This window comes from Solanum dulcamara, chromosome 7 (assembly GCF_947179165.1).
Source record: "Solanum dulcamara chromosome 7, daSolDulc1.2, whole genome shotgun sequence".
Taxonomy (NCBI): Eukaryota; Viridiplantae; Streptophyta; class Magnoliopsida; order Solanales; family Solanaceae; genus Solanum; species Solanum dulcamara.
Genome location: NC_077243.1, coordinates 9399584 through 9427556, shown reverse-complemented (window position 1 = coordinate 9427556; position 27973 = coordinate 9399584). Strand labels below are relative to the sequence as shown.

Below are 27973 nucleotides of genomic sequence, written 5' to 3'. Positions count from 1 at the left end.
CATCTACTATAAATATAATGTACAGAGCTTGAGATTGTAGGTTTACAATAGTTTGTTGAAGAAGAAGAATGTCGTTACCAATTTGTTTGTGGGTTTATGTGTTTCTTAGTAGGAGATAAAATTGGGCCAGAAGAAAATAGATACTGGGCTATGACCCAAATCATCAGAAATGTCTGGCCTTGAAAGTTTGGCTAGGACCAAATGCTCACAAACAACTGGGCCTAGAAAGTATAGCTACTGGGATAAAATCCAAAGACGTACTACTAAATGGGATCAGATGGTTTTCCCACCACAAATCAATAGGATTGTGTTATAAAACATGATTTTTTCATCGCATTTATAGCAAATCAGCTCACTTAAAAAAAGCATTGTGGGAAATTAATTCTCATTGAAATACTGAGAATAACCATTGAACATTTTTTTCTCTTGAATTCAATCAAAAAATAGAAATAGCAACTAAACATTTTTCAGTAGAAAATTTCAATTGAAAAATAGTAATTAAGATTTTGTAGATTATTATGGCCCTTCTTTTCACGCCCCGGGAGGGTACCCTAGACGTGGCCTGCACTCGAAGACCATTGCTAGTCCCCAAGCGAACCACTTGATCCAATCACACTTTCATTCAGTCACGTTCTATCAGCAGAAGACTCAACTCACAAGAATACTATTCATAAATAAGGTCAAAGGCCAACCACATATCCAATCAACAACTAATAAGAATGAAACTAGTCAAAAGGAAATAAATCAACATCATCCACACTCTAGTCTATGAAGCCTCTATCAACAATCTAAGAGGTGCAAATGACAGGTTCATGGCTACCACAAATCAAATAAAGGAAAACTAACTCAAAGCTGAAAAGATAACTGTGGTATCCTTCGGAAACAGGAAAGACTCACCAACTAGCTGGAAGCGAATAAATCCTCAACGGTGCGTCTGTTGATGATCTCTAGTACCTGTCTCTGCATCATGAAATAATGCAGGTCAAATGGCGTCAGTACATGAAATGTACGAGTATGTAAAATGGCAGAATGAAACATGCATCAGAGTAGGATCAAATCAACTCAGAATCTCAATTCAGAAGAAGGAACAACTAAATCAAGATGTACTTAGTTTAAACAAGAATATGATTTAGACAACACCAATCATATACAACTCAATCCAATCCATTCTGATCTGACTCAGAGTACTATCAAGACTTATATGGGAGTTTCTCTTATCCGATAACTATCACTTATGAGCCAGTGATAGTACAACAAACTGACGTTGTTGCCACGTCTGTTCATACCTTGCCAGGGTAGGAGCAAATCAACAATCATGGATCCATAACCAATCAAGTCCTATCATATCAGGACAGTAATTTAGGAATCATCCGACTTTAATGGTTCGATCCTCTCCTACGTTTGGCGACGTAGTTATTGGATTCGAATTATTACTTACCCTTACCCAATTCGATGCTCGCTACTCCTCCCAAGACTCAATGCTCATAAAACTCTATCCAATCAGTTCAATCTATTCATTTCGACAAGTCTCATTTGGACCCTTATTAATTCATCAATCCTATAACAATCAAACCTCTCGACCAATTATACTATTCAATCAACCCAATCATATTTTTCAAGAGTAGTTTAGATATGCATTTATAACAACATTTAATCCTATCCAATCATTTCTTCATTCATTCAGACAATCTTTTGGGGCTAAATCATGACTCGTCAAGACTCCAAATCAACAATTAAGGAGACTCAAAATATTTAAGTTTATAATGAAATATGTATAACAACTCATACCAATCAACTCTTAGACCAACTATAGTAAGAGAATATTGTAATATAGGGATCAACTCGGGTTCATGGGGATGAAAAGATGAAGCAATTATCAGGCTCTCAACTCATCAACATCAATATGACAAAATCAAGTTAGTAGATGTAAAAACTCATTAGGACAGGGATCTATCAAGAAAACTCAATTTATATGAACATTCAACTCATAGAAGATGTATGGTACATGGGTGAATTCAATCATATGTTATGAGGAACCTTACATACCTGACTTGAAGAAAAAATCAAGGATTTGATGGCCTTACTTGAAGAACTTGAACTATAGCCCTCCTTCTCATCTCCAATTCTTGCTCTCAACGTTCTTGAGTGTTTTTGGAGAGAAAACTTCTTAGAAATTGATATGGGGGAGGAAATGGTGATCCCTAATGTAGTGGTTTAGATATACGATAGGTGGAAAAGGTCCAGAATGCCCTTTTCTAAAGAAAAATCTGAAAAACCAAGTCCAGGGGCATGCAGGCGCCATAGTGGCGCGCCGCACCATCACCCAAACTACTGCAACTAGTTTTGGGCGCTCTGCTGGCGCGCCGCCCCAATCCCTAAACTACTGCAGCGCCGCACCAAGATCCACTGCAGTGATAGACTTTGGTAAAACGGTCATAACGTTTTGCTCGGAATGAGGGAAACTCGATGGCGTTGGAAAGAGGATTCAAAGACCATTAATTTGATAGGTCATGGGACACCTAAATCTTAATATTCTAAAAGTTATGATCGTTTGAAATTGACCCTTATACGGACTCATCGGAAAACTTAGCCGATAGAAATTCTTTGGACTTGACTTAGTGTTAGAGATCCCTTATGACCATAAACCACATCTAATACACCTTTAATACTTAGGAATTGATCCTATCTCATATATATACAATTTGAAGTCTTCAAGTTCAAACTTATATACCTACAAAGAATGGTCCGAATCTCAGCGTAAAGATTTTCAAGGTGTAACACTTCTATTCTTTGAATTCTCTATCATTCCAAGGCATGCACCAAAAACTCTCAAATTCTGAGAATTCTCGATGCTCTTTTGATATGAATCAACCCTAACCCAATAGTGATACCAACAAGGATATCAAACAAATAGATATTAGGCCAAGTAAAAGCAATAGGGTCAGGCCTTCACAATGGATAATTTGGGACCTAGGCTGACGGGATCGTTGGTTTTTGTTAAATAGAACAGGGAATCACTATAAGACGACATCGGAATTATGAGCTAAGGCATTTGTGTACTTCTCATTTCCAATTCTAGAGTTCCATTCTTATATCTATACTTCCTTGTTATTTCAATATTTTCATTGTAACTTCGTTGTTTGAATATTACAATTAGGATCTTAAAGTTGTAATCGTGTTCTAATTCTTGTATTGATATATTGAGGAATTCGGATTTTTTACATTGGTGCTTTCATTTTTGTACTCTAATGGAAGTAGTGATATTGGATAGATTCAGTGGCACCGGCAATCCAGATAGCTGGCTAGATCGGGCGGAGCGATACTTCACATTCCTTGACTTCGACGAAGAGTATTGGCTACCTCTTTCTTCCTTCTACCTTGATGGTGAAGCCCTTACATGGTTCGATTGGTTGTTTCGCAACAAGCAGTTTTTCAATTGAGCGCATTTCAAGAAGAAATTTACTCAACCTTTTAGCCACCAAATCTAATTATACCCAGTGGAGCGGACAACTGCTCCAAGTAATTTTCAGACGTCGTTTGCATTGCACTCTGCTCGTGAAACTCATACCTGGAAAGAGGACCATGTGTTTGATAAATTGCCTGAGAAGTATCACACTGTAGATGCTTGCGATTTCACTAATAGAGGTATCACTGATATTGCGACTCTTGACGATATAGTAACTCCTCAAAATGAGAGATCCAAATCAACTGAAGTAGCTGCTTTGGTAAAGGAACCTTCTGTCATGACTAAGGATCCAGTGTTTGATGAAATGTCATATACAACAGTGAGCCCCAACTTCCATGGTCATAATGCTAGTGTCCATAATGAATAGCAATTTGCACTTGTAGTTGCTAAGGTGTCCAACACATGCATATGCGGGAATGATAGTTTGCAACCTGAAATAACCATCCAGGTGCTCGATGAAAGTTCCCACAATATTAAATTTGGGAAGATAAGGTCAATTGAACCTCGAGTATCACTCTTAGTTCCTTTTGATAGTCCAGAAGTTTTTAGACCGAATGAACATCGAGATATGTCAACTAGGTATCTAGATGTTAACTCTCTTGCTAGTGGCTCTCCTAAATGGGAAGCTGATTTGGAGACCTTCGAAGACTTGTATCTTGTTGATTTTTTCATGAAACCTGTGGGTAACGAAGATTAATATCTTCAAGTCTCGACAAGTTTAACGCATTCTGTTAAAATACTTCCTGACACTGAAAATGGACAATCCACTAGAAAGTTCAATGGTCAACATATTTTGAGTCAATTTCCATTGGTTCCTGCTGCTAATTTCCTTATTGTAACCATTCATGTGGTTGCAATGGATATATGTGTATGGGATCCAGGAATATATTTCGAGTTCATGGCTCTTACAGATTTTATAGAGAATGCAGAGGTATTACTATTGTTAGGATTAACTGGCAAGTGTTCCTTAAATGCTGATTTAGACTCTTTGAGTAGAGTATGGGATCCCGGACAACCATGGTGTATGCATTGCTACTTGTCCAATCGGTTCTCTGTTATCTATAACTACATTGCATTCACCTGTCCTTCAATCGCATCTGCACTAGTCGTCGATGAATATTATGATGTAAACCATCACATTTTGGTGGCCAACTTCAAGCAAACAGCAGTTTTGCGACCTGATATCAGCACTAGTCTTGACTGCAAAACTGAGATTTACTACACAATGCTTATTAGAATGAATTATATTGCACTGCTTAGTTCTACTATAGGGCTTCAGAACTTTAATGCTCGTTTTCATGTGCTCCCAATTGGCATCACTGGCCCTATGAAAATATTTGGACGAAATAGTGTTGAGCAGGTAGTAATATCCCTGTCTTCCTATCACTGGTCCTTCAAGATTTGTTTACATGGACTTCTCCATAATTTGTTTGCTGGAAGAAATCGTTGGTTTGTTTATGTTGTTATTAATGGTGATGTTGGGATATTACATGATTTTGACTATGTGGCGGTGGAAGGTATTGGGGCAATATTTCTTCAGTGGTTACTGTTTATACATTACAGATTCTTTATCAAGACAATGTTTCTTATATGTATAACCTTGTCTTTGGGGAAAGTGCTAAAGGATGTACCTTTTCTATCAAGTCTGGAATTTATATTATTTGTGATTAAGCGATTTACAGAGGAACTTCCACGAGAGGAGAGATACTTCTCGACTGTGGTTAATCAGGTAAAATTTTGCAAGCTATTGGATGACATGGAATAAGTTGAGTCTAACCTTAAATCTGTACATTTCAAGGATAACTGGGAGCATCTTCACTATATTTCTTTTCCATCATTGGCTTACTTGGTGGGAAGTTCAACTAGAATTGTCCATTTAGACAAATGGTTTTCTGGGCAGAGGCTTAAGGATATTTTACAGATGCCTAGGCATAACAATGTGTCATGGAAGGGAAATTCTGGGCTGCAGGATAGAAAGTATATTGATTTAACTATGTTTAAAAATTTGGTGGAGGTCTACCATAATGCCAGAGATGGACTACAACTTAGTTTGCCTCTATCTTATGTTCTTACTATGTTAACTTGAGTGTGACTGAGTATGATGGAAATTATGAAGTTGTTGTTGAACTAATTCATGTCAAGGGATTTGAAGGTGCTTGTCGTCAAATGAACTTCGTCCATCTAGAAGTCGATGTAACTGCACCTAGCTTACCAATGCTTTCGTTGGCGAGATTTCTTGACTTGAACCTTGAGGACAAGGTTCATATTGAGGACGGGGGTATTGTTATGAATCAGCCCCAACCCAATAGTGATACCAACAAGGATATCACACAAATAGACATTGGGCCAAGTAAAAGCAATAGGGCCAGGCCTTGACAATGGATAATTTGGGACCCAGTTTGAGGGTACCGTTAGTTGTTGTTAAATAGAACAGGGCATTACTATCAGAGGGCATCAGAATTATGAGCCAAGGCATTTCTGTGTTTCTCATTCCCAATTCTAGAGTCTAACTTCTCATCTCCATTCTTATATCTATACTTAGTTACTTGTTATTTCAATATTTCCATTGTAACTCAGTAGTTTGAGTATTACAATTAGGATCTTAAAATTGTAATCGTGTTCCAATTCTCGTATTCATATATAGAGGAATTCGGATTTGTTACATCTTCTCGGCCTATTACAAGGAGCAAATCATCTTCTCGGCCTATTACAAGGAACACATTGGTTTGTGGACAAACTCCCCACAAGAATTGTGATAGAATTTACCAATGCTGAAATAATTGTGAAGAGTAGGGGTGTAATGGGTCGAGTTGGTTTGGATTTTTCAAATATCAAATTAAATTAATTGTAGCAAATTTTTCTACTTTGAATTTAATTTATTTTTTTAATATCAAATCAATCAAACTGAACTAGTCCCATCTCTGAACTACAATCAATTTTTTAATTTATTTAATTTGAATTATCGATTAAATGTTATTTATTGATTTTCTTTATACACCTCTATTAAAGAGATATTAACTCACAAATTTATGACGGATATTCAAAGATTGTAATCAAAATATCGATAAATTGAGCTAAACTAAACTCACACGACACCACTTTTATCTCATTCTAGATGCTTAAAAGGCTCGTGAAATTAGTTGCTCTAGATAAGAAGACTATTTTTACCAGTTTATTACTATAGTAATTTGGTTCACCAAACAAAGAGACGTTAGTAAATGTAGACCCCTTTATTATAAGATAACTCTCTGCATTCTATTTTTAGACAGCTGAAAGTCGATTGATACAATTCATGTGTTTGCGTACTTGTCTTTCACCGACTTATTTGTACACAATTATAAGCTCTTCCCTTATAAAAGAGAAAGGGGCCATTTGGTTCATCCTCAATTAATATCAACTCCATCCTGGCGATCGAAGTAATCCCGCGCTATTTTTGGAAAGGCCATCAAATAAGTAAGTTAACTCAGGTGGAGCACTTTGCGTATCCAACCTAGCTAGTTGAAGAAGATCAGCTACTAATGGAAAGGACACATACGTGGAACTTTGTAAAAATATAAGATCGTGAATAGAAATGAATTTTTTACTGCAAATAATAAGATTTCTTTTATCCTTTAAATTTTAATTATATCACATAAATTGAGATAAATAGAATAAATATGTATGGACATGGGCTCCTATATCTATTTTTTTTAATAAGGAACTAATAAAAAGGTGTGCTAAGCAACTTAGCCATCACAAACTCCCCCACCCCCATGCCCCGATCACCCTGTACAATTTTCAAAGTTGGGACCCTTTAATTTCTTATATACGGAAAAGAAAAAAGAAGCAAAAGCTTAACATACGTAGCATATAATTTGGATTTTGGAGTTTAAGGATGAAAAAAAATAAAGACTTTCCACCTGTCATATTTAAAATAACAATATTAAATTGAAGAGCATTCTGCGTATTTTTTAAATATTAAATTAAAATTAGGCAAATAAAGTAAAATGGATATAATAAAAAAACAAAAAAAGGATTAAACTATCTATTGGTAGATATCTGAAACAAATTACAAGCCAAGAACTTTGAATCGATCATAATTACTAAAAGCAAGTAGTAAACTGTAAAATTTGGACTCTCACAATATCTCCCGTTCACACCAAAAGTCCGATGATCCAAGCTACAGAGAGCAAACGCACCTTTCAGTCCTTCACACCAAAGAGGAGTTTAGGCCAAATTAAGAAGGTACAAATATTCGTTGCACTCATCATGATAACAAATGGCATTTAACATGAAACCCTAATCCACAATCAAGTAGTAGTAATTAACTAATTAAACTGAATTAATTAATTCACTTGATTTTCAAACTAAAGGGTTCGTTGCTGATGATCCATAACAACCATTCATCAAGCCCGTCCAAGATCCTAGGCCTCCACTGCCAGAATAATACCCAAATGATGATGATGACTCTTTATTGCCACCTAATTGGTCGTCATGCCATTCCAATGACAAAATCTTGGGATTTGGCTTCACATCAACTGCATTAATATTTTGTACTTCCTCATGATGATGATGATGATTATTTTCGTATGGCAATAACATTCCAAAATTGTTCCCATTATCCATAGCACTCGTTATTCCAAATGGATAATTTGGTGCAATAATATTATTATCATGACCAAATCCATTAGTACTATTACCACTCATCATCATCATTCCAATATTATTACTGTCACCATTCCCAAGAAATAAATCTTGGTTTCTTGAATTAGTAGTACCACTAGTACTACTCCCCACTAAAGCCTCGTACTTACTTTCCATGAAATCAATAATTGGGGCTTGATTTTCAAGCATGAAATTACCATGATGCCCAAAGTTAGTAGAACCACTCATGAAGTGATGAGGAAAGGGCATTTCTGGAATATTATTAGTAGTAATAGTAGTAGCTAAAGGAGTTTCATTAGTAGATGATTTTTTGGAGGAAACTTTTTTGTTTTTACGGCAGCCACCACCAACAGGGATGTTTCTTAAAGTGCCACCTTTAGTCCAATACCTACGGCATGTCTTGCAAAAGTACCTAGGTTGAGTGAGGCTGTAATTGTTGTAGTAACAGAATTTGGTGTGAGTTGACTCACAACGAGGACATTTGATGGAATGGTCATGTGGGGGTCTTAGTCTTCTTTGATCTACTATTATTGGCCTTGAACATGTCATCAGATTATTAATGTGATCCCCTCCAGATGGTGAAGAAGAAGAATCCATCCCTGCTGCTGCCTCCTCGTGAATTGTGCCCTGACATAAATTAAACAAGTAAAGCATATTGTATCGGTGTAGGGACATGCATGATGTCAGAGTTAACTCTTATCAACTGCACCATGGTACTCTTAAGGACATATATTCTTTTGTCTGTCTATTTTTGTCGTATCAATTTACGTGACATCAGTTTGATTTATCAAAAATTTTAAGAAAAAAATAAAAAATTAAAATTTATAATCTAATTGTATGGCTATAAATTACTTTGGTAATAATGAAATTTTAGAGTTAAAGTATTTTTAATTGTAGAAAAATATTATTTTTAAAATAGACTAAAAAAGTCACATAAATTAAAACCGAGAAAGTAATTGAAATATGTTCAAAACCAAAATATAGAAGTACTAGCTCATTACTGCTAGAGTTGAGGCATTCCCAAGGAAGGACCTAGTGTTTAGAACAATAATGGTTGCTCCCTTCATTTTCATTTAGGTGACAATTTTTAACTGGATACAAATATTAAAGAAATAATGACCTGTTTTTTGTATCATTCTTATCTAAGTATAGCATTTGTGTGGCAACAAGATATTATTTAAAAGTTATAAATTGAGAAATTTAATTGTTGGAAACGTTTTTGACGGAGAGTAGAGAAATTTTATACATGTCATAACATTTGTATTACTAGGAATACTGCTACATTTCCTCCAGAACGAAGGGAGTAGCTATTAACCCTTCAAAGAATGGCAAAAAGAGGATAATACACGTTTTATATGTACATTTTCAGTTTCTATATACCTCTGGTAATTCCTATTACTGATTTCGGATGTTTTGTGAGACTTGTTAAATTAAGACCGTCAAGAGACTAGACCAGTGTGAATACGGCGTTTCACATTCTTTTTCCACTTGAAAAAGGCACAATTAACGTATAGATTGAGGTTACTAAACAATTAAGGCCATTGAACTTTCACATGCATATATAATGAACTTTAAGAAAATATACTGTATGTGCAATGGAATTGAATAAAATTCACAGACCTGTAACCAGTCAGATGAATCCAGGCAAACTTGTAGAGAATTAATCCCCATTGTATACAATCTGTGTAAATTCTTCTAAATGCAACACAACAATATAATAATAATATTTGCTCAGTTTTTCCTTAGCTTGCTGCGACTCGTTTAAATATTCATAGACTTTAATTGGTAACTGATAGATCCAGAGAGATCGATAGTGAGAAAGAGAAGTATGTATGCAGGTTAATGGAAAATGGTGCTGAGATTGTGAATAAGAAGGAAGAAAAAGGAAGCCCGTGGGGCCTGGTGTGGGGTTTACAACTTGCACCTCATTTGCTCCTAATTAATTTCTAGTAACTAAGTTTCTAAACTTCATCCTGCTGTGTATCGTCGGTGACAATAGTACCACTTTTACCAATATAGTTTATGTTATGAGTTTAAGTTATATACATTTTTAGTATACTAAGCTAAAAGAAAGTGTATTGCAAAAATAGTTTTTTTAATTTTTCACATGATAAAATATAAACTCTGCATACATTTTACACTCTTTAGATCTCGTGAGATTATATATATTCTTGTTGTTGTATATTTTTCATACTAATATTTTTTATATTATTATGTCATTTTATCTTTTTTAATAAGATTATCGTATATTGAGAAAGTTTACGTAATTAAGTTTTACACAAATGTTATGAGGAGTCACTGTGAAAAGAGTACCTTTTCCTTGTTAGGTAAAATTGTTTAGGAGTAACCAATAATTCTCTTTACAAAACTCATCTGTGACTTTTTTTTTAGCTATGTATCATACTTTTTTTATGTTTAAAAATTACTTAATTTTAAAATTTTATTTTATCATTAGTTAGATAGTAATATATTCTGACAGGAAAAACGAAGAGTAGTAATTAGCTTTAATAAGTCATTCCAAAAAAAAATAATACTCAGCAACGATCCGAGTAGCTGAGGTTGACTGGTTACATGAGAGAATTGTTGTTGAACGGCTGAGATTTTGTCCACATTCAGTTGCGGGAATGCGAGCCGTTGATTCTGATACGATTTTCTACGTCAGATGAGTCTATGTCTGACGTGACAACTACTTAGCGGGGGAGAATATTTGGGTCCTCGATAAAGACCTTTTTTGGGCCCACTTAGCAAAATGAGCGGATAAACCGAAAGAGCACTCCATTTGTGGACCCGATTTGAATGTGGGGTGACACTTATGGACCCGATCCTACTCTTCTTACAAGCAAGGTATAAATTCGATTATGATGACGTGTCCACTCTTCTATTGACCACGTGGTTTGCTAAAAATATCATGTTACCTATATATGTTTGTTAACACATTCAGGAGGGAGTTGGGCATATCGTAAACTATCCGAACGTGAGACAAGAGCGCCTTCAACTATATCTGCATTGTCACATACCATAATAAGAAGAAAAATTGTGTAATCATTAATTAGAGGTTTTGAATTTGAAATTTGGGTATGAATTTTTTTTGTTAGAAGCGTTATTTTAAAATGAGTTATATAGTGTAGGATTCAAATTTAATCGGATTAAAAAAGAAGGGGGAAATTGTATATGTCTACTATCTTTATTATTTAATTTAGATGTGAGTAGTTCTATACCATTTGAAAGGCAAAATGAAATTCAAAGAGTGGTTGTTGTCGTCTAGATCTAGATTAATTCATATACCGCTTAGTTAATTTCAAGGGAAGTGATTTTATTACTTTTACATATATAGATGTCCATTTCCATATCACAAATATAGAGGTAAATATTGCGTATATTTTATATTTTTTAAATTTTATTTTATGAAATTATACTGCATATGTTGAATAGCTAGCATATTCAATGAATACATATTTATCCGATTTTTCATTAATTAGTTTTATGTAATTCGAACAATATAGTGTTATAAGTGATTGCCAAATGTTCTTATTGGTTTGAAGAATTATTCAGAGACACCGTATTTTTTGAATTGTTGAAAGGCATTTAAATTTGAGGAAATAAGATATCTTGCTATTTTATAATTTTTATAAAAGAAAATGACATTTTTAAATTCAATGTAAAAAAGACATAAAACTTTAAAAAGTTTGTAAAGCCTTAATTTTTATTTTTTCAATTAATCATTTACCAAAGGAAGAAGAGAAATACTTGATTTTTAATGTAGCTTTCTTCTTCTGCAAAATAAAACACAAAAAGATAGAATAATCATCCTTTTCCCACATTTTGAAAAATATAATTTTCTCAAATTTAACCTTTCTCCCTCTTTTCCCGGGCCAAAATTCATAATAACTTTGTACTAAAAGGAAAATGAAAAATATATATAGAAAAAAATACGGTCAAATTCTAAGAAGGGTTCCTTCACTTTACTGAATCAAACTTCCAAAAAGAAAACTTCTCTTTGAAAGTTGTGGAATGAAAAAAAGTAAAAGAAAATCCTAATGCCTAAGAAGAGAGGACCAAAGTTAAATCTTAAAAAGGATAAACTAGTCATCTTTAGATAACGTTAGAGACACGCCTCGAATACTTAACAATGTTCAAAGTACAATGAAAATTACTCCTATCATAAAGTTAATTAAAAAGAAAAAATGGCTGTGTAAAAAATTAGACAGAACACCTGACATTTTTTCGTAACTACAATGATCTTCTATTAACAAGATCAATCATTAGATTGATTCAAAATTCAAAATCGTACCGCGAGAAAAATATGAAAATATAGTCCTTTCGTCTCAAATTATTTATCATTCTAAAAGTTCAAGACAAATTTATTATTTCCGCCATCTCATATTCGATGAGCATCTTACTAAAAATGTTTGTCTCATATTACTTGATCATTTACTAAATCAAAATAGAATTAATTAAATTTTCCCATTTTACCCCTACAATAAATATGACCTTTTAAATGTGAACAATTTTCAATACTAGTTATTTCTATATTTTATGTATATTGCATTGATATGAACAAAAGAAAAATTAGTAAAGGTAATCAATCTATTAATGATTTCTTAATCATCATATAAAATAGAAAGTGTTCATCTGTTAACTAGCGAGTTAGTTAGGCAAGCTATCATGGTTAGTTAAGCTAACTAATTTGTTTAGAAGTTTGTTAGAAATTAGTTAGAGTTAGTTGGAAGAGCAACTTTCACATGCACTCCATAAGTACACATGATATACACATGTATGGATGAATGAAGATGATCTAACTACTTTCTCTTCTTCCTTTCTTTCCTCAGTGTCTGTTTTTTTACAAAGCTCCATCAATGGAATTTATCATGGTATCAGAGCTGTGGTAATTCTCAAACCAAAAGCATCACTGTGCACTACAGTGTAGTGTACTAAAGTGCTAAGATTCGAAGCTAAGATGTAGTTGAATCACGAGTAAGCATCTAAGTAGAAAATCAAGTCTCGAAGCTGTGAAATAATGGCAATTACAACAGAGTTTGAAGTGGATCAATGGAAACTGGAAACCTAAACTCGAACACAACAAATACTACTACTGGAAAAATAAATTTCAGTGCTCCAATTATAAATCACAATCATCCGTTGTATCTTCAACCTAATGACACTCCAGGTAATTCCTTAATCTCTTTGCAACTCACTAGATCAGAAAACTATGCAATCTGGAGTAGATCCATGCGCATTAGACTACTAGAAAAGAGTAAACTATGCTTTGTTAATGGTAGATTTCTTAAATCTAAATTTGGCCCTGAGTATTTTGATATTTGGGAGAAGTGCAATATTGTTGTTTTGTCCTGGATTATGAATGTTGTGAGGCCAGGTTTGCTTAGCAGTATAGTGTATGGTGATGATGCTCACAAAGTATGGTGTGATCTAAAGGAAAGGTTCGACAAGATCAATGGTGCACATATGTTTCACCTTCATAAGGAGATTCACAGTCCTAGCCAGGGAACTTTGTCAGTAACATATTACTATACTACACTTAAGAGTCTATGGAATGAGTTCAACTCCATCATGCCTTGTCCAGGGTGCTCCTATGATGAGTCTAGAAAATTCAAAGAACATTGTAAGTATCAAAGACTACTTCAATTTTTAATAGGATTGAATGAATCCTACTCAATTGCTAAAGGCCAAATTTTGCTACAAACTCACACTCCTAATCTAAACAAAGCATTTTCACTCATCATAGATCATGAAAGTCAGAGAAATCTTATTCATACAAGTTTAGATGTTTCTCTTCATAGATCTATTGAAAGTACAACTCTATTGAGTCAGAAAACTTATACTCATGGGAATGGTAATTTTGGACATTAACAAGGAGGTGGTGATGGTCATCCAAATAGAGGATATTATGACTCTCAATACAAGCCACAACCACAGAAGCCTCAGAAGATTGTTGTTGTGTGTGAAGTGTGTGGATACTGGGACACACTAAGGAGCAATGCTTCAAAGTTAAAGGCTATCCTATTAGCTGGAGATCAAAGAAGAAAGGTGGAACCACCAGCTCCTATGCCAATCAAGTTGAAACCTCTCAACCTGCTGGCAATGCTACTACCACTCTGAATCCTCCAACTCCAGCAGCCTTCTTCACACAAGATCAGTATCAGAAGATCATGCAAATATTGGCAAAAGAAAGTAAAAATTTAGGAGAGCACTCAGTTACTGCAGATCTCTCCAATGGACTAGTTAGGGGGATTGGTAGAGAAGATCAAGGTCTCTACATTCTCAAGAAAGATCTCACCAACTCAGTTCCAGTTTCTCCTCATTCATCACATTCAATCAATAGCTCTTCTTCTCCATCAAGTCAATCTGAGTCTCTATCTCCTTATGGCATAGAAGATTAAGCCATGCCCCCATAGATATAATAAAAAGATTTACTAGTCTTGAAATTGTACATACCACTGTGCATTTACCTTGCATTGTCTACCCCTTAGTTAAACAAACTAAGCTGTCTTTTCCTATTAGCTGTCATGCTTCTAAATCTGTGTTTGAACTAGTTTATTGTGATATATGGGGTCCTAATAGAGTACCAACTCATTCTAGAATGAAGTACTTTATTACTATAGTAGATGATTTCTCTAGATTTACTTGGTTATTTCTTATCACAGCTAAAGCTGATACTATAGTGGTGCTGAGAAAGTTATTTTTCACAAATTCACAATCTCTTCTCTACTACTGTTAAAACCTTCAGCACTAACAATAAAAGTGAGTTTCTTAATCATGACTTTCAGTCTCTATTGTCTACTCTTGGTATTCTTCATTAGAGTACATGTGTCTTTACACCTCAGCAAAATGGTGTTGCTGAAAGAAAACATAGAACTATCCTAGATATGGCTAAAGCTATCAGATTTCAAGCTAGTATTCCTTTGAAATTCTGGGGTGAATGTGCCACCATTGTTGTCTATCTCATTAATAGACTTCCTTCCAAACTTCTTCATTATAAATCTCCCTTTGAAATGTTATATTCATCACCTCCTTCTCTCTCACAGATAAGAACTTTTGGGTGTTTATGCTATGTTGCATGTCCAAAGGTCTTAGACTAGTTTTCTCCTAGAGTCATTCTTGCAGTCATGCTGGGGTACTCTCTATCACAAAAGGACTATCTCTTATATGATTTGCATTTCAAATCTTTGTTTGTCAATAAAAATGTAGTGTTCAAAGAGGATGTTTTTCCATTCAAAGACTTGCAAATCTCTTCTAATCCTATTTTTCCTATTCTTACTCTTTCTACACAAGCTGTTGATTCTTCGCTTGTGCCACATTCTCCTTCTCATGTAGTATCATAATCATCTCCTCCCACTACTTCTTCTCCATATATCCCCTGTCCAGAATCTTATTCTCCCTCTGCAGACCTTCCTATTACCCATCAGCCAGATGTGCTTCCTCCTAGAAAGTCTTCTAGACAAACTAAGACTATTTTTTGACTTCAGGATTTTTTCACTGCACATCACAACACTTTCTCTTCATTTTCCATTTCTGATCATCTGTTCTATGCTTATTTGTCCCCCTCATATGTTAATGCTCTAGCTGCCTACTCAGTCATAACTGAACCTACTTTATATTTTGAAGTATCACTTGATCCTCAATGGGTTTAGGATATGGAACTAGAAATTATTGCCTTGCAAGATAATCATACTTGGAGTGTGGTGGACTTGCCCCCGGCAAGAAACCTATTGGCTACAAGTAGGTATATAAGGTGAAGTACAAGACTTCAGGTGAGGTAGAAAGATTTAAGGCAAGGATAGTAGCCAAAGGGTACAGCCAACAAGAAGGCCTGGACTACAATGAGACATTTAGCCCTGTTATCAAGATGGTTACTGGTCGATCCATTGTTGCTTTTGTTGCTTCTAAAGGCTGATGCATTTATCAAATGGATGTTCACAATGCCTTCTTTAATGGTGATCTCTTGTAAGAGGTATACATGATGATTCCTATTGGTTTTACAAGACAGGCGGCATGGTAAAGTCTGCAAACTCCACAAGTCACTCTATGGCCTCAAACAAGCTCCTAGGCAATGAAATCTAAAATTAACAGAAGTCTTGGTACAGTTAGGATTCATTCAGAGCCACTATGATTACTCAATGTTCACTAGACAAGTCTAAGGTGACATGGTTATTTTACTAGTTTATGTAGATGATCTCTTAATCACTGGAAACAAGCAAACACTTATAGACTACACAAAAAAAGACCTACAGAAACAATTCAAGATGAAGGATCTAAGGTCACTTAAATTTTTTCTAGGAATTGAGGTTGCTAGATCTAGTCAAGGTACACATTTGTCTCAAAGGAAATATGCATTGGAGTTAATAGCTGAGACTGGCCTAGGGGGAGCTAAGCCTGCAGGTACACCACTTGAATAGAATCTGAAACTCACATCTATAAAGTATGATGAATGTGTCTCTCCTAAAAGGGAATATGAAGATCCTGTGTTGAAAGATCCTAGCAGATATCAAATGTTAGTAGGAAGACTTCTCTATCTTACAATGACCAAACCTGATCTTGCCTTCTTAGTTCAGCTGTTGAGCCACTATATGCATTATCCTAAGAAGACACACATGGAAGAAGCACTCAAGGTGGTAAGATACATTAAGGAAGCTCCAGGTCTTGGACTCTTCATGCCATCAGAAGCTACAGGTCAGCTCCTTGCCTACTGTGACTCAGACTGGGAGCATGTCTAGAAACTAAGAGGTCTGTCACTGGATACTTGATCAAATTTGGTGGAGCTATGATCTCTTGAAAGTCTAAGAAATAAGAGACAGTCTCCAGAAGTTCAGCAAAGTCTAAATTCAGGAGCATGGCAAACTGTGCAGCTGAGATCACTTGACTAATTGGCCTGTTCAGAGAGCTTGGTGTTCAAGTTGAGCTACCAGTCAGAATGGTGTGTGATAGCAAGTCAGCAATACAAATTGCAGCAAATCCTCTCTTCCATGAGAGGACTAAACACATAGACATAGATTGTCATTTTGTAAGGAAAAAAATCTGTCAAGGAATTCTGAAAACTGAATTCACTCATACTAAAGATCAGCTAGCTGATCTACTCACAAAGAGTCTTGGAAAAGTACAACATCAACTAATCCTAAGTGGCTTGGGTGTCATGGATTTGTTTAAACCATGAGCTTGAGGGGGAGTGTTAACTAGGGAGTTAGTTAGGCAAGCTATTATGGTTAGTAAAGCTAACTAAGTTTGTTAGAAATTAGTTAGAGTTAGTTGGAAGAGTAACTTCCACATGCACTCTATAAGTACACATGTATTGGATGAATGAAGATGATCTAACTACTTTCTCTTCTTCCTTTCTTTCCTCAGTTTCTGATTTTTACAAAGCTCCATCAATGGAGTTTATCATCATCTAATATGAAACGGAGAGAGTATTTTTTTTCCATTTATCCTTAGTGTTTTTTCGATCCATTTTACTTATCATGTTTTATTTAACTAGGGGTAATTTGACTATATTCTCATTTATCACTCCTCTCCATTTCATACTTCTATCTTTTGAACTATATTAATATTTCTCCATATTTATACCTAAAAGTAAAGATGGAAACAGACAACTAATTATATATACCTTGATTTTTTTAAATGACATTTATTTTGGATTAATACAAGCACCTCGGTATAGAGTAATACTTAATGTAGAAAGATTATATTTTAAGACATAAATAAGAATAAAATAATTCAAAAAAAAATTCTAATTAATATTTTCTTAAGAGACAATGTAAATGAAAAAACATGATATAGATATATAACTTGAGACGGAGTAAATACTTTATAATCATAAGGCATTCATTTTCATTTCAGGAGTTATACTGATTATAGTACGCATGCAGTACCATTTTATTTTCTGAATTCAGATTCAATCATTAAGTTAGTTAACGATCTTTCCTTTTCTACTTCCCCCCCCCCCCCCCCCGTCTCAATTCCTCCAACGTGAAAGCTAGAGCAAGAAGAAACAAATAACGAACATGACGGGATTGTGGAGCATTTTACATAATTAAAATGGGGTTTTTACGTAGGAACAGGAGTACTTCTAGCTGCTAGTTGTCTAGTCATCAATTTATACCAAAATATTAATTAATGTAAACAAAAGGAAAAAGATACTTCATTTGATAGAAGGAAAAAAGGCAACTAAATGGGGCAGAATAATTTCCTCTTTGATCTACAAAAGTATTATATACTAAAGTTACTAACTAATGGACTGTAAAATTTATTAAGTACCACAAATCATGGTTATCGGGCTCAAGGGTACGTTAAACATTATTATTAAATAAACAAAATGTCATCTCTCGAATAGTTTAATATTTTATATGATAGCCAGTTTATCACATTCTAATTTAGGGATTAGCGCAAGGATGATTATGGCGTTGTCATGTAACTAGTCATTTTTTTTGAATATGTGCCAAACTTCACTCATATGTACTTCATATAATTTGTCTAAAATTGATTTTATCAAGCCTATGAAGTGGGTATATATGTGCATTATTTTTAAAAAACGAATACAAATTAGATGACGGTGTCAAAATAAATTGCCCCATAAAATTTGTTGATCCTTAACATGATACTTCAGAAAGAGGTTATGAGTTCAAATTTTATCATCATCGTATGTTGGCGGGCTAAGCATACACGTAAAAGAGGTTGTTGAGATTTGAAGAAGTAAGCAAAAGTATGTGTTACTCCTTTCAATTCAATTTGTTTGTCTTACTATTCTATTTAGTTTGTTTTAAAAAGAATATTTTTTTTTTTGGCAGCTCTTTAATTCCATTTTTTCATATGACATGTTTAATGAAGACCAAATGATTAAAGGGGGTCATTTGGGTACATTCTACATATTTTTAGTTTAAAAACCACAAGATTTAAAAGTCATCCTTACTTTCTTAAATTCTGTTGTCATGTCAAACCAGGCAAACAAATTAAAACGAAGAAAATATTATATATATCAAATATATAAGCATTTAAATAAAATGGTTTCACGCTTTAAAATATTCCTTAATATGCTGCCGGAAGTGTTTATTAGTTAAGATGTAACTCTGTAAACGCATCTTTTCGTTTGAATTTGGGGTATACTTGTTTTATATATAGCATGGTTCAATTATGCGCGCTTGCTTCTCATTCCTTCCTTTACGACAAAGGTTTAGACGGGAAAAACATGTAAACTTTTAGTTGAATCTCAGTTTCTTTAATCTCCCGCTTCCACCTACAGTAATAATTTCTTAGATTTCAAAGTTAAGCTGTTTGGAAATTCTGGACAATCTTGATAGGGAAGCTGTAAAATATTCTTGATCGATATTGAAGGGCGCTGCTGGCCTACAATTTGTATATAGTAGTACGTACGTAGTCATTATGCACTTAGCTTTGATTTTAGCTAGCGTTTGATTCGTTTTGAATAACCGTGCCCACTGCCCAAAAGTCGATCTGCCAAAACTTTAAAATGAAATGATTTCATCTTGCCTTTCTTCCCATGCAAGATTGTCTCGTTGCATGTAAATTGAAAAAAGATAAGAGAATAATATTGGACTGCAAGGTTGGCATGACTTAGATATGTGCATGGCAATTATTATTATGACTAAGGACCATTAAATATATATGTATGCACTCATCATTACATCATGCTTGTCTTTTTAGCTTTGAACTTGTGATCGTGCAGTGTGGCTCATGCGAATCTAAAAAAGAATAGGGACAGTTTTCGATTGGACCACGTTCTTTGCCTACCCAATTAATTCCCTTTTATAATTATTTATTACTGTTCATATACTCGATACTGAGTGAGTAATGTTGAGCAAATTTGAGTCAATCCACTAACGGTAGAGGTATATTTGGAATTCAATTCAAATAAAGGGAATTTGTTTAGTTAAGGGATAATTTTCGAGCTATGTCGGTTCACTAACGATAAGAAGATTAAATTCAAATGGAGGGCATTTAATAGTTACATGAATATTTTTAGCTCTTTTCCTTGTATACTTTAAAAGTATGTGAAGTAAAGATAATGAAAGGAATAGACAGAACAAATTATACGGCGGACCAAACATGGACTTGGGTTTGGACGAAAAGAGTGTTTGGGTTATCGAATATAGGAGTCGTTGAAACTTCTTGAAATTGAGAAGGAATTACGTCAAACACCTTTCTTATACAAGCTAAATCTAGTTTATGTTTACAGCGTGGTGGTTATAGACCAATTATATTATTATATGAGCCAAAGTGTGAAGAAGCCAATAACGCTCATATTCAAGATATTAATTTATCAGATGATAAGATAAATGTATGAACATTATAAGAGAGATATGATCAGAAACAACGAAGTTATATGGAGCAAGATGGAATGACATCCATGACTCACAAGATAGAAAAACGAGGCTAAATAGTTTGGAAAAAGGAAAAGGAAGTGTGTAAACGCGCCAGTGAGGATGTGTGAGAGGTTAATTGTAGCATGAGTAGAAGAGGTAGAGCAGGCCAAAAAAAATTACCATGGAGCTGATTATATTGGACATGATGTATATGGCACTCCGATCTTTCGACTTATTGAAGACATGTCCTAAATAGAAACATATATATGGAGGTCAAGAATTAGAGCAGAAAGTTAATAAATAGTTGAGTGTAGTTGTCAATTAGGTGAGGCAGGGCGCTAGCCTAATATCTTCTTATCTTTATTAGTAGTAGTATTTAGTAATCGCGTAGCTTATTTTTCTTCAATTTTTTTAACTATATGTTGCTCCATTTTACTTTATATATATACTTTTTGATATTTTGTTGTCATTTAATTTCATTTTGTTCTTGCAATCCATTTTAGAATAACTTCACTTTTTAAATTGGGGACCTATCGGAAATAGTTTTGCTCTATCCACAAAGATAAAGATAAAATTAGCTTACATCTTATCCTCCCTAAACTCTATTCATAAAATTACACTTGATATGTTATTATTGTTAAATCTAGTCCATACCTCAAAGCATGATCGATCTTCTTTTAAACCTGAGATTTGAGTCCTAATATAAAATTGTATTTTTATACTTGAAATGATATGAGCTTAGGCTATAAGAGAATCTTCATTTTTCATAGCTATATTTCTCTGTTAACCTATAATTCCTTTCGTTTTAATGTATGTGGTATCGTTGGAACTAGGACTGTACAGGGCAAATCGATAAACCAAACTAAACCGACAAATCGAATCAAATTGAAAAAAAAACCGACTAGTGGTTTGGTTTGACTTGGTTTGGTGTTTGGAAAAAAAAAATCGATCATTATATGGTTGGTTTGGTTTTAACTAAAAAAGGCAAATCGAACCCAAACCGACCCGATTATAGATATACACTTTTAAATTATGTTATACATAAAAATATTTATTAAAATATAATTTATAAATATTTTTTAAAATTTTTTCATAATTTTTGTTTTCTTTCTTACATTTAGATTTGGACAAGAGAAGCTCATCTAAATAATATATAAAAAAGCTCATCTTATAAAGTTATATTATAAAGTTAAAACTCCAAACAGTGTTCTGCCTCCATCTTATATGTTGATATTTTGTACTAGAACTCTTTTTAAGAAGCACTGCTCTGTGCTTTTTATTAGATACTATGAAAAAACAGAAAAACCAGAAAAACCCGAGAATAATTGATATCGAAAAACCCGACTTTTATTGATTTGGTTTGGTTTATAGATTTAATAGCCCGACACAAATAGTTTGGTTTGGTTTGTAAAAAATCTGAACCAACCCGGTCCATGTACACTCCTAGTTGGAACTTTGGATCTAATTGCAAGTTTTTTTATCAAAATTTTTTATATGTTTTTTAAATATTTTAATTTGTTATTTATTATGATTTATATTATTTTTTTACCTAGTTTTCAAATATAAATTTAATTTTAAAAAGCTTAAGGCTTTTATTTTTGAATTTAGGATCTAAATTTGAAAGTTTGAATCTCAAATTTCAAATTATGCCACATAAATTGACACCAAAAAACTATATATATAGTTTAGTAACATAACCTCATTATCTCATCTTACTGATGAATTAGGAGACCGTTAATTCCTTCACAAGTCATAACCCGTCCATATGTTTAGAATGGATCAGATATGACATATGAGCTAGGCCCATTTCAAACAGTGATAGCTAGATAATTATATGGAAAAATTATGTAATTAGACAAATATCCGAACTCTATTACACCATATAATACTTTAAAGGGTAACTTACAAAAAAAATTATTAGTTTAGGAGCTAATTACTTAGATATACTCTAGTTTGCAACATTACGAATTTTACCACATTTTGTTACGTCTAAATAATGTAACTCGGGATAGATGAGTCAAAATTAGGTGTAACTTGCTTTAGATACATTGTATCTAAATGAATTCGCATGTATTTGAGATACATAGACAAATCTTTCTCGCCTCATTCTCATCTCGCTCGCCACTCTCTTATGTATATTGTATACTAGATACATGTGAATTACATTATATACATCCAGATACATGCATATATAGGATGTATCTAGTGTGATTCGTATGTATCTGAATACATGACTATCTTGTTCGTCTCCCTCACCATCTTGCTCGCCTCTCTCTCTATTTCTTAGTGTATCTGGTAGCAAAAAATACATGAATCTAGGTGTATCTTCTTCAATACATGATAGAAAACTATAAATTAATGGTAAGATACGTAATTATTTACAAGCATAGGCAGAATTAGTATATATGGTATAGATGTATGTCTAAAGGGGCAAACCGGTACACTAAAGCTCTCGCTATGCGTAGGATTCGGGGAAGGGGCCGACCACAAGGATTTATTGTACGCAGCCTTGCCTTGCATTTCTGCCAGAAGCTGTTTTCAAGACTTGAACTCGTGACCTCCTGATCACATGGCAATAACTTTACCAGTTACTCCGAGGCTCCCCTTCTACGTATGTATGTCTAATAAGATCATTTCTCCTGCTTTAAAATAATTATATAATAGCATTGCACTTAACAATTTCCTAGGGAATGACAAGTTGAATACGTGTCCATTAATTCTAAAATCTCTCACATTTGTATTTAACCATCTAACTTTCCCCTCCAAATCGCATCCATTCTTTCTGATCGTGCTCAACATCTCAAATTTTACCTCATTTTCTCTCTCCCACGTTCTTCCGTCTTCGTCGACTATTAGAGACTCCATTATCGAGGTTAAATCCTAATTTTCTTCTTTTTTATTTCGAGTTGGTCTTGAGTTATATTATGTAATTGGCATAAACTGAAACTAACATTCATGAACAAAGAAAAATCCATCGTGAAAACACAATGATGCCAACATATTTATCTTTTTCAGAATAAAAAAATGTGTGCAGAGAACTAAATAAAAGTTTTGTTGTCTCCTTTTACTTAATTCTTACATAGAAATTTAGGTAGATCTATAATGCTCCTTTTTCACCCTCTATTTTTTGGCTTGATTTGCTAGAATTGGATGTGTTGGAGATTTGGGGTAAAGTAGATTTATGTATCTTATTTACTTTTCTAAGTATGTATTTATGCGCATATATATATATATATATATATATATATATATATATATATATATATTGAATACTAGCTTATTTGATACATTACATGAAATTGATACTGAATACATCAAATTAGCACTAAAAATGTTAGATAAAATTAATTATTATACATTAAATGAAAATGGTATTGGATACATATACATTGGACACCAACAAATACATGAAATTGTAAAATATATATACATGATGAAGATACAAATATAAAGAGTCATTGCAAATTACAAATACAATGAATTGATTTCGATAAAATTTAAAAGAATAAAGTGACTTTGAACTTGATGAAAGAAAATTTAATTATTTTGCTCTTTCGTTAGGTCAATGATACACAATGGCTTTAAGTTACGTTGTGACACCCTTGATTTCTTTCTTATTTTAATGGAATTCAATTACAATAAATCTAGTAAACATTACCTAAATCCCATAATGGAAAAGTCTAATTACTATACATCTCTCATCGTACCAAAATTACCCGATTTCTCTTTTTTTTCAATTTGCTGATACATTAGTTATGTATCTGATACATTAACTTTAGTTGTAGAATAGTTAATGCAGATCATCTATTTATGGATAGTATCTTAATATAAGGTATGATTGGTTCTTTAAATCAATTACTGATCTAATTAATGGGATTAATTGGTTAAAAAAACAACGGTTGTGTACATGAAGATTCAAGCCAAAAAACAGAGCATCAATTCAAACCAAAGTCGATTTCAATTTTTTTTTCAGTTTTGCTGATACATAAGTTATGTATCTGATACATCAACTTTAGCTATAAAATAGTTAATGCACAACAGTTATTTATGGACAGTAGATTGAGATAAGGCATGATTGGTTCTTTAAATGAATTACTGATCTAATTAATGGGATTAATTGGTTAAAAAAGCAAAAGTTATGTATATGAAGATTCAAGCCAAAAAACAGAGCATCATCTCCAATGTAAAAAACAGAGTATCAATTCAAACAAAAATCAATTTTGACTTTTTTTCAGTTTTGCTAATACATAAGTTATGTATCTGATACATCAACTTTAGTTGTAGAATAGTTAATGAACATCAGGTAGTTATGGATAGTAGATTGAGATAAGGTATGATTGGCTCTTTAAATCAATTACTGATCTAATTAATGAGATTAATTCGTTAAAAAGGCAACAGTTATGTACATGAAGTTTCAAACCAAAAAATAGAGCATCGTCTCTAAGAAAAAAAACAGAGCATCAATTCAAACCAAACTTCAATTTTCGTCAATTAATCGATATGAATATCCCGATACTACTGAGACATTCTGGACTTTGGCAATACGATATTAGTTATGAACAATACAAAAGTGATGGAATCATTGTCGGTGATAATGTATCTTACTCAAATCTAAAAGCAGCAATCGCTGCTGAATTGAATGTAGATGAATCAATGAAAAATATTAAAATTTGATACATCGTTGAAGGTAACTCGTCTCCAATATATATTCGTAATGATATGGATGTTAATCTTTACATATAGTTGAAGAAGAAAGAGCCTGGATTCGTAAATTATCCCCCATGCATATCAAGCTCTGATAAAAAGAAATGTGAGATAAAATCATTCGACAGTACATCTGGAGCAATCGTTTGTGCCGAATCAAACGCGAATGAGTCTCAAATTTTTGGTTTAGAAGAATCTGGTAATGCTGCAAATTATTATATACCAGAATTGGATTTGACGAACTACATCACTGATACAAATGGTGCGAAAGTGAAGGAGAATCAATTCTATAAGGACAAAGCAACTCTAGTTGACGTAATGGCCAAATACAAAATTAATAATGAATTTAATTTTAAGGTTAAAAGATCCGACAGTAAAAGGTATGCGCATAGCCTGCATTTGGAAATTTTGGTTTTGGATATTATCAAACAGTATGTATCAGATACATATGAATGTGTGTATCTGATACATGTTTTAAAAAAAATATTTTTTCTTGTCATGATACATCAAAACTCTATTTCTGTAACTCAGTTAAAAATGATTGTAGATATACTTTTAAAAAATATTGTTGTCAGTATGTATCAGATTCATATGAATCTGTGTATCTGATGCATGTTTGATTTTTGTTCATGATACATACTAAGAAGCATGTATCAAGTACATGTGTTGACACATTTCCTATCAGAATGTCCCTTTGTTTGGTGATATTACATATGAAAAAATGTTGGTATGATACATGTTATTTTTTTCTTTTATAAAAATGCAGTTATGTGTTAGTATGGTGTTCAGACGACTGTTGTTGGAGAATGAAAGCTTCATGTTGAAAAAAATCCGATATATTCAAAGTTAGATATTTCAATAGTGAACATTCATGTGCACTGAGAGATAGGATTTTCAACAAAGTTCATGCTACAAAGGCTTTTGTTAGTGCATTCATAGCACCTAAATTGGTTAATCATAAGAGAATTCTCACCCCTAATGATATACGAGAGGATATTAAATCAGCGTATGGAATTGATATTACCTATCAACAGGCATGGCGTTCAAAAGAGCATGCTTTGGAGATGTTAAGGAAAAAACCTGCTGATGGATATAAATAACTGCTTGTATACATATATATGCTAAAAACTGTATATCCAAATTCATACATAAGTATGCACAAGTCGCCAACTGATGAGTTCATGTATCTATTCATAGCATTAAGGCCCTTGATGAGGGGGTTTCAGTTTTGTCGACTAGTAGTTGTTGTTGACGATGCACATCTTTATGGACCTTATAAAGGGACGTTTGTATCAGCTAGCACACTTGATGGGGCAGGTATTATTTTTTGATACTGTTGCTTATTGAATAACAGTGTATCATCTCATTTGTACCGTTTATTGTGAATCTGATGAATTCTAATAACTATTATATCGTTATTATTGATTTTTTAGGTTGCATATTGTCGTTGGCGTATGATGTTGTTGATATAGAAAATAATGCATCATGGATGTGATTTTTTCAGAAGTTCAAAAATGCATTTGGTGAGAGGGACAATATATGTGTTGTATCAGATAAAAACGAAAGCATAATCAAGAGTGTAAGAATGGTATTTCCCAATGTCCCTCATTTTGCATACATATGACATATATAGAAAAATGTGTGTACTAAATACAGAAGGAGCAAAGCTGTACTAAGTGACCTCTTCTATTCGATGGCCAAGGCATACCGAAAAGATGAAGTCGATAAATTAATGGCCAAAGTTGAAAGAATTGATCACCGGTTGGCACAATATTTAAAAAATGCAGAATACGAAAAGTGGTCAAGGGTTCATGCCACTGTCAACAGGGGTAGAATGATAACTTCTAACATCGCAGAATGTATCAATGGATGTCTTGTTGAAGTATGAGAGCTGTTTATGATTGACTTTTTGGAGCAAACGAGAATGTTATTTGGTGCTTGAAACTGCAAAAATAGGGAAATAGCATCTTATACAAAACATACTTTGGGTAGGAAATTCAAAAATATCCTAGTATCAAACACGATCAAGTGTTCGAGAATGAAGGTACACGATAATTATTTTTAAGTAGATAAGTACTTGATACATAGTTATTTGATACATTAGTTAGGTATAACCTGTGCTAATTATATACTGATATATCAGTTCTGTAATTGATATATCAGTTGTGATACATATGTGTGAAGTTATTTCTTGCAGATTTTTGATACATCAGTTATGTATAAACTGTGCTAATTAAAGACTGATACATCAATTTTGATACATCAGATCTGTAATTGATACATCAATTGTGATACATATGTGTGAAGTTTATTTCCTGCAGTTTTTTGATACATCAATTAGGTACAACCTGTGCTAATTAAATACTGATACATCAGTTCTATAGTTGATACATACGTTCTGATACATATATGTGAAATTTATTTCCTGTGGGTTGTTGATTCATCAGTTAGGTATAACATGTGCTAATTAAATATTAATACATCAATTATGATACATTAGTTCTACAGTTGATACATAAGTTCTGATACATATATGTGAAGCTTATTTCCTGCAGGTTGTTGATTAATCAGTTAGGTATAACATGTTCTAATTATATATTGATACATCAGTATAGATACATTAGCTGTGTAGTTGATACATAAGTACTAATACATATATGTGAAGTTTAATTATTGCAGTTTGTTGCTTCATTATTTAGGTATAACTTGTGCTAATTATATGCTGATACATCAGTTCTGATACATCAAATGTGTAGTTGATACATAAGTACTGATACATATATGTGAAGCTTGATTCCTGCAGTTTGTTGCTTCATTATTTAGGTATATC

The 27973-nt window shown here is 33.4% G+C and overlaps 1 protein-coding gene and 1 pseudogene across 1 annotated transcript; one reads left to right on the top strand and one right to left on the bottom strand.

Moving 5' to 3' along the window:
- Nucleotides 1-7459: 7459 nt before the first annotated feature.
- Nucleotides 7460-9941, bottom strand: LOC129895161 (dof zinc finger protein DOF5.6-like). The gene is made up of 2 exons (XM_055970824.1): nt 9731-9941; nt 7460-8737 (listed from the first exon to the last, which is right to left on the bottom strand). Exons 1-2 carry the CDS (start codon nt 9779-9781, stop codon nt 7808-7810), a joined length of 981 nt encoding a protein of 326 aa, XP_055826799.1. The 5' UTR covers nt 9782-9941; the 3' UTR covers nt 7460-7807.
- Nucleotides 9942-24939: 14998 nt separating this feature from the next.
- LOC129894022 (uncharacterized) lies at nt 24940-26638 on the top strand (annotated as a pseudogene).
- Nucleotides 26639-27973: the final 1335 nt, after the last annotated feature.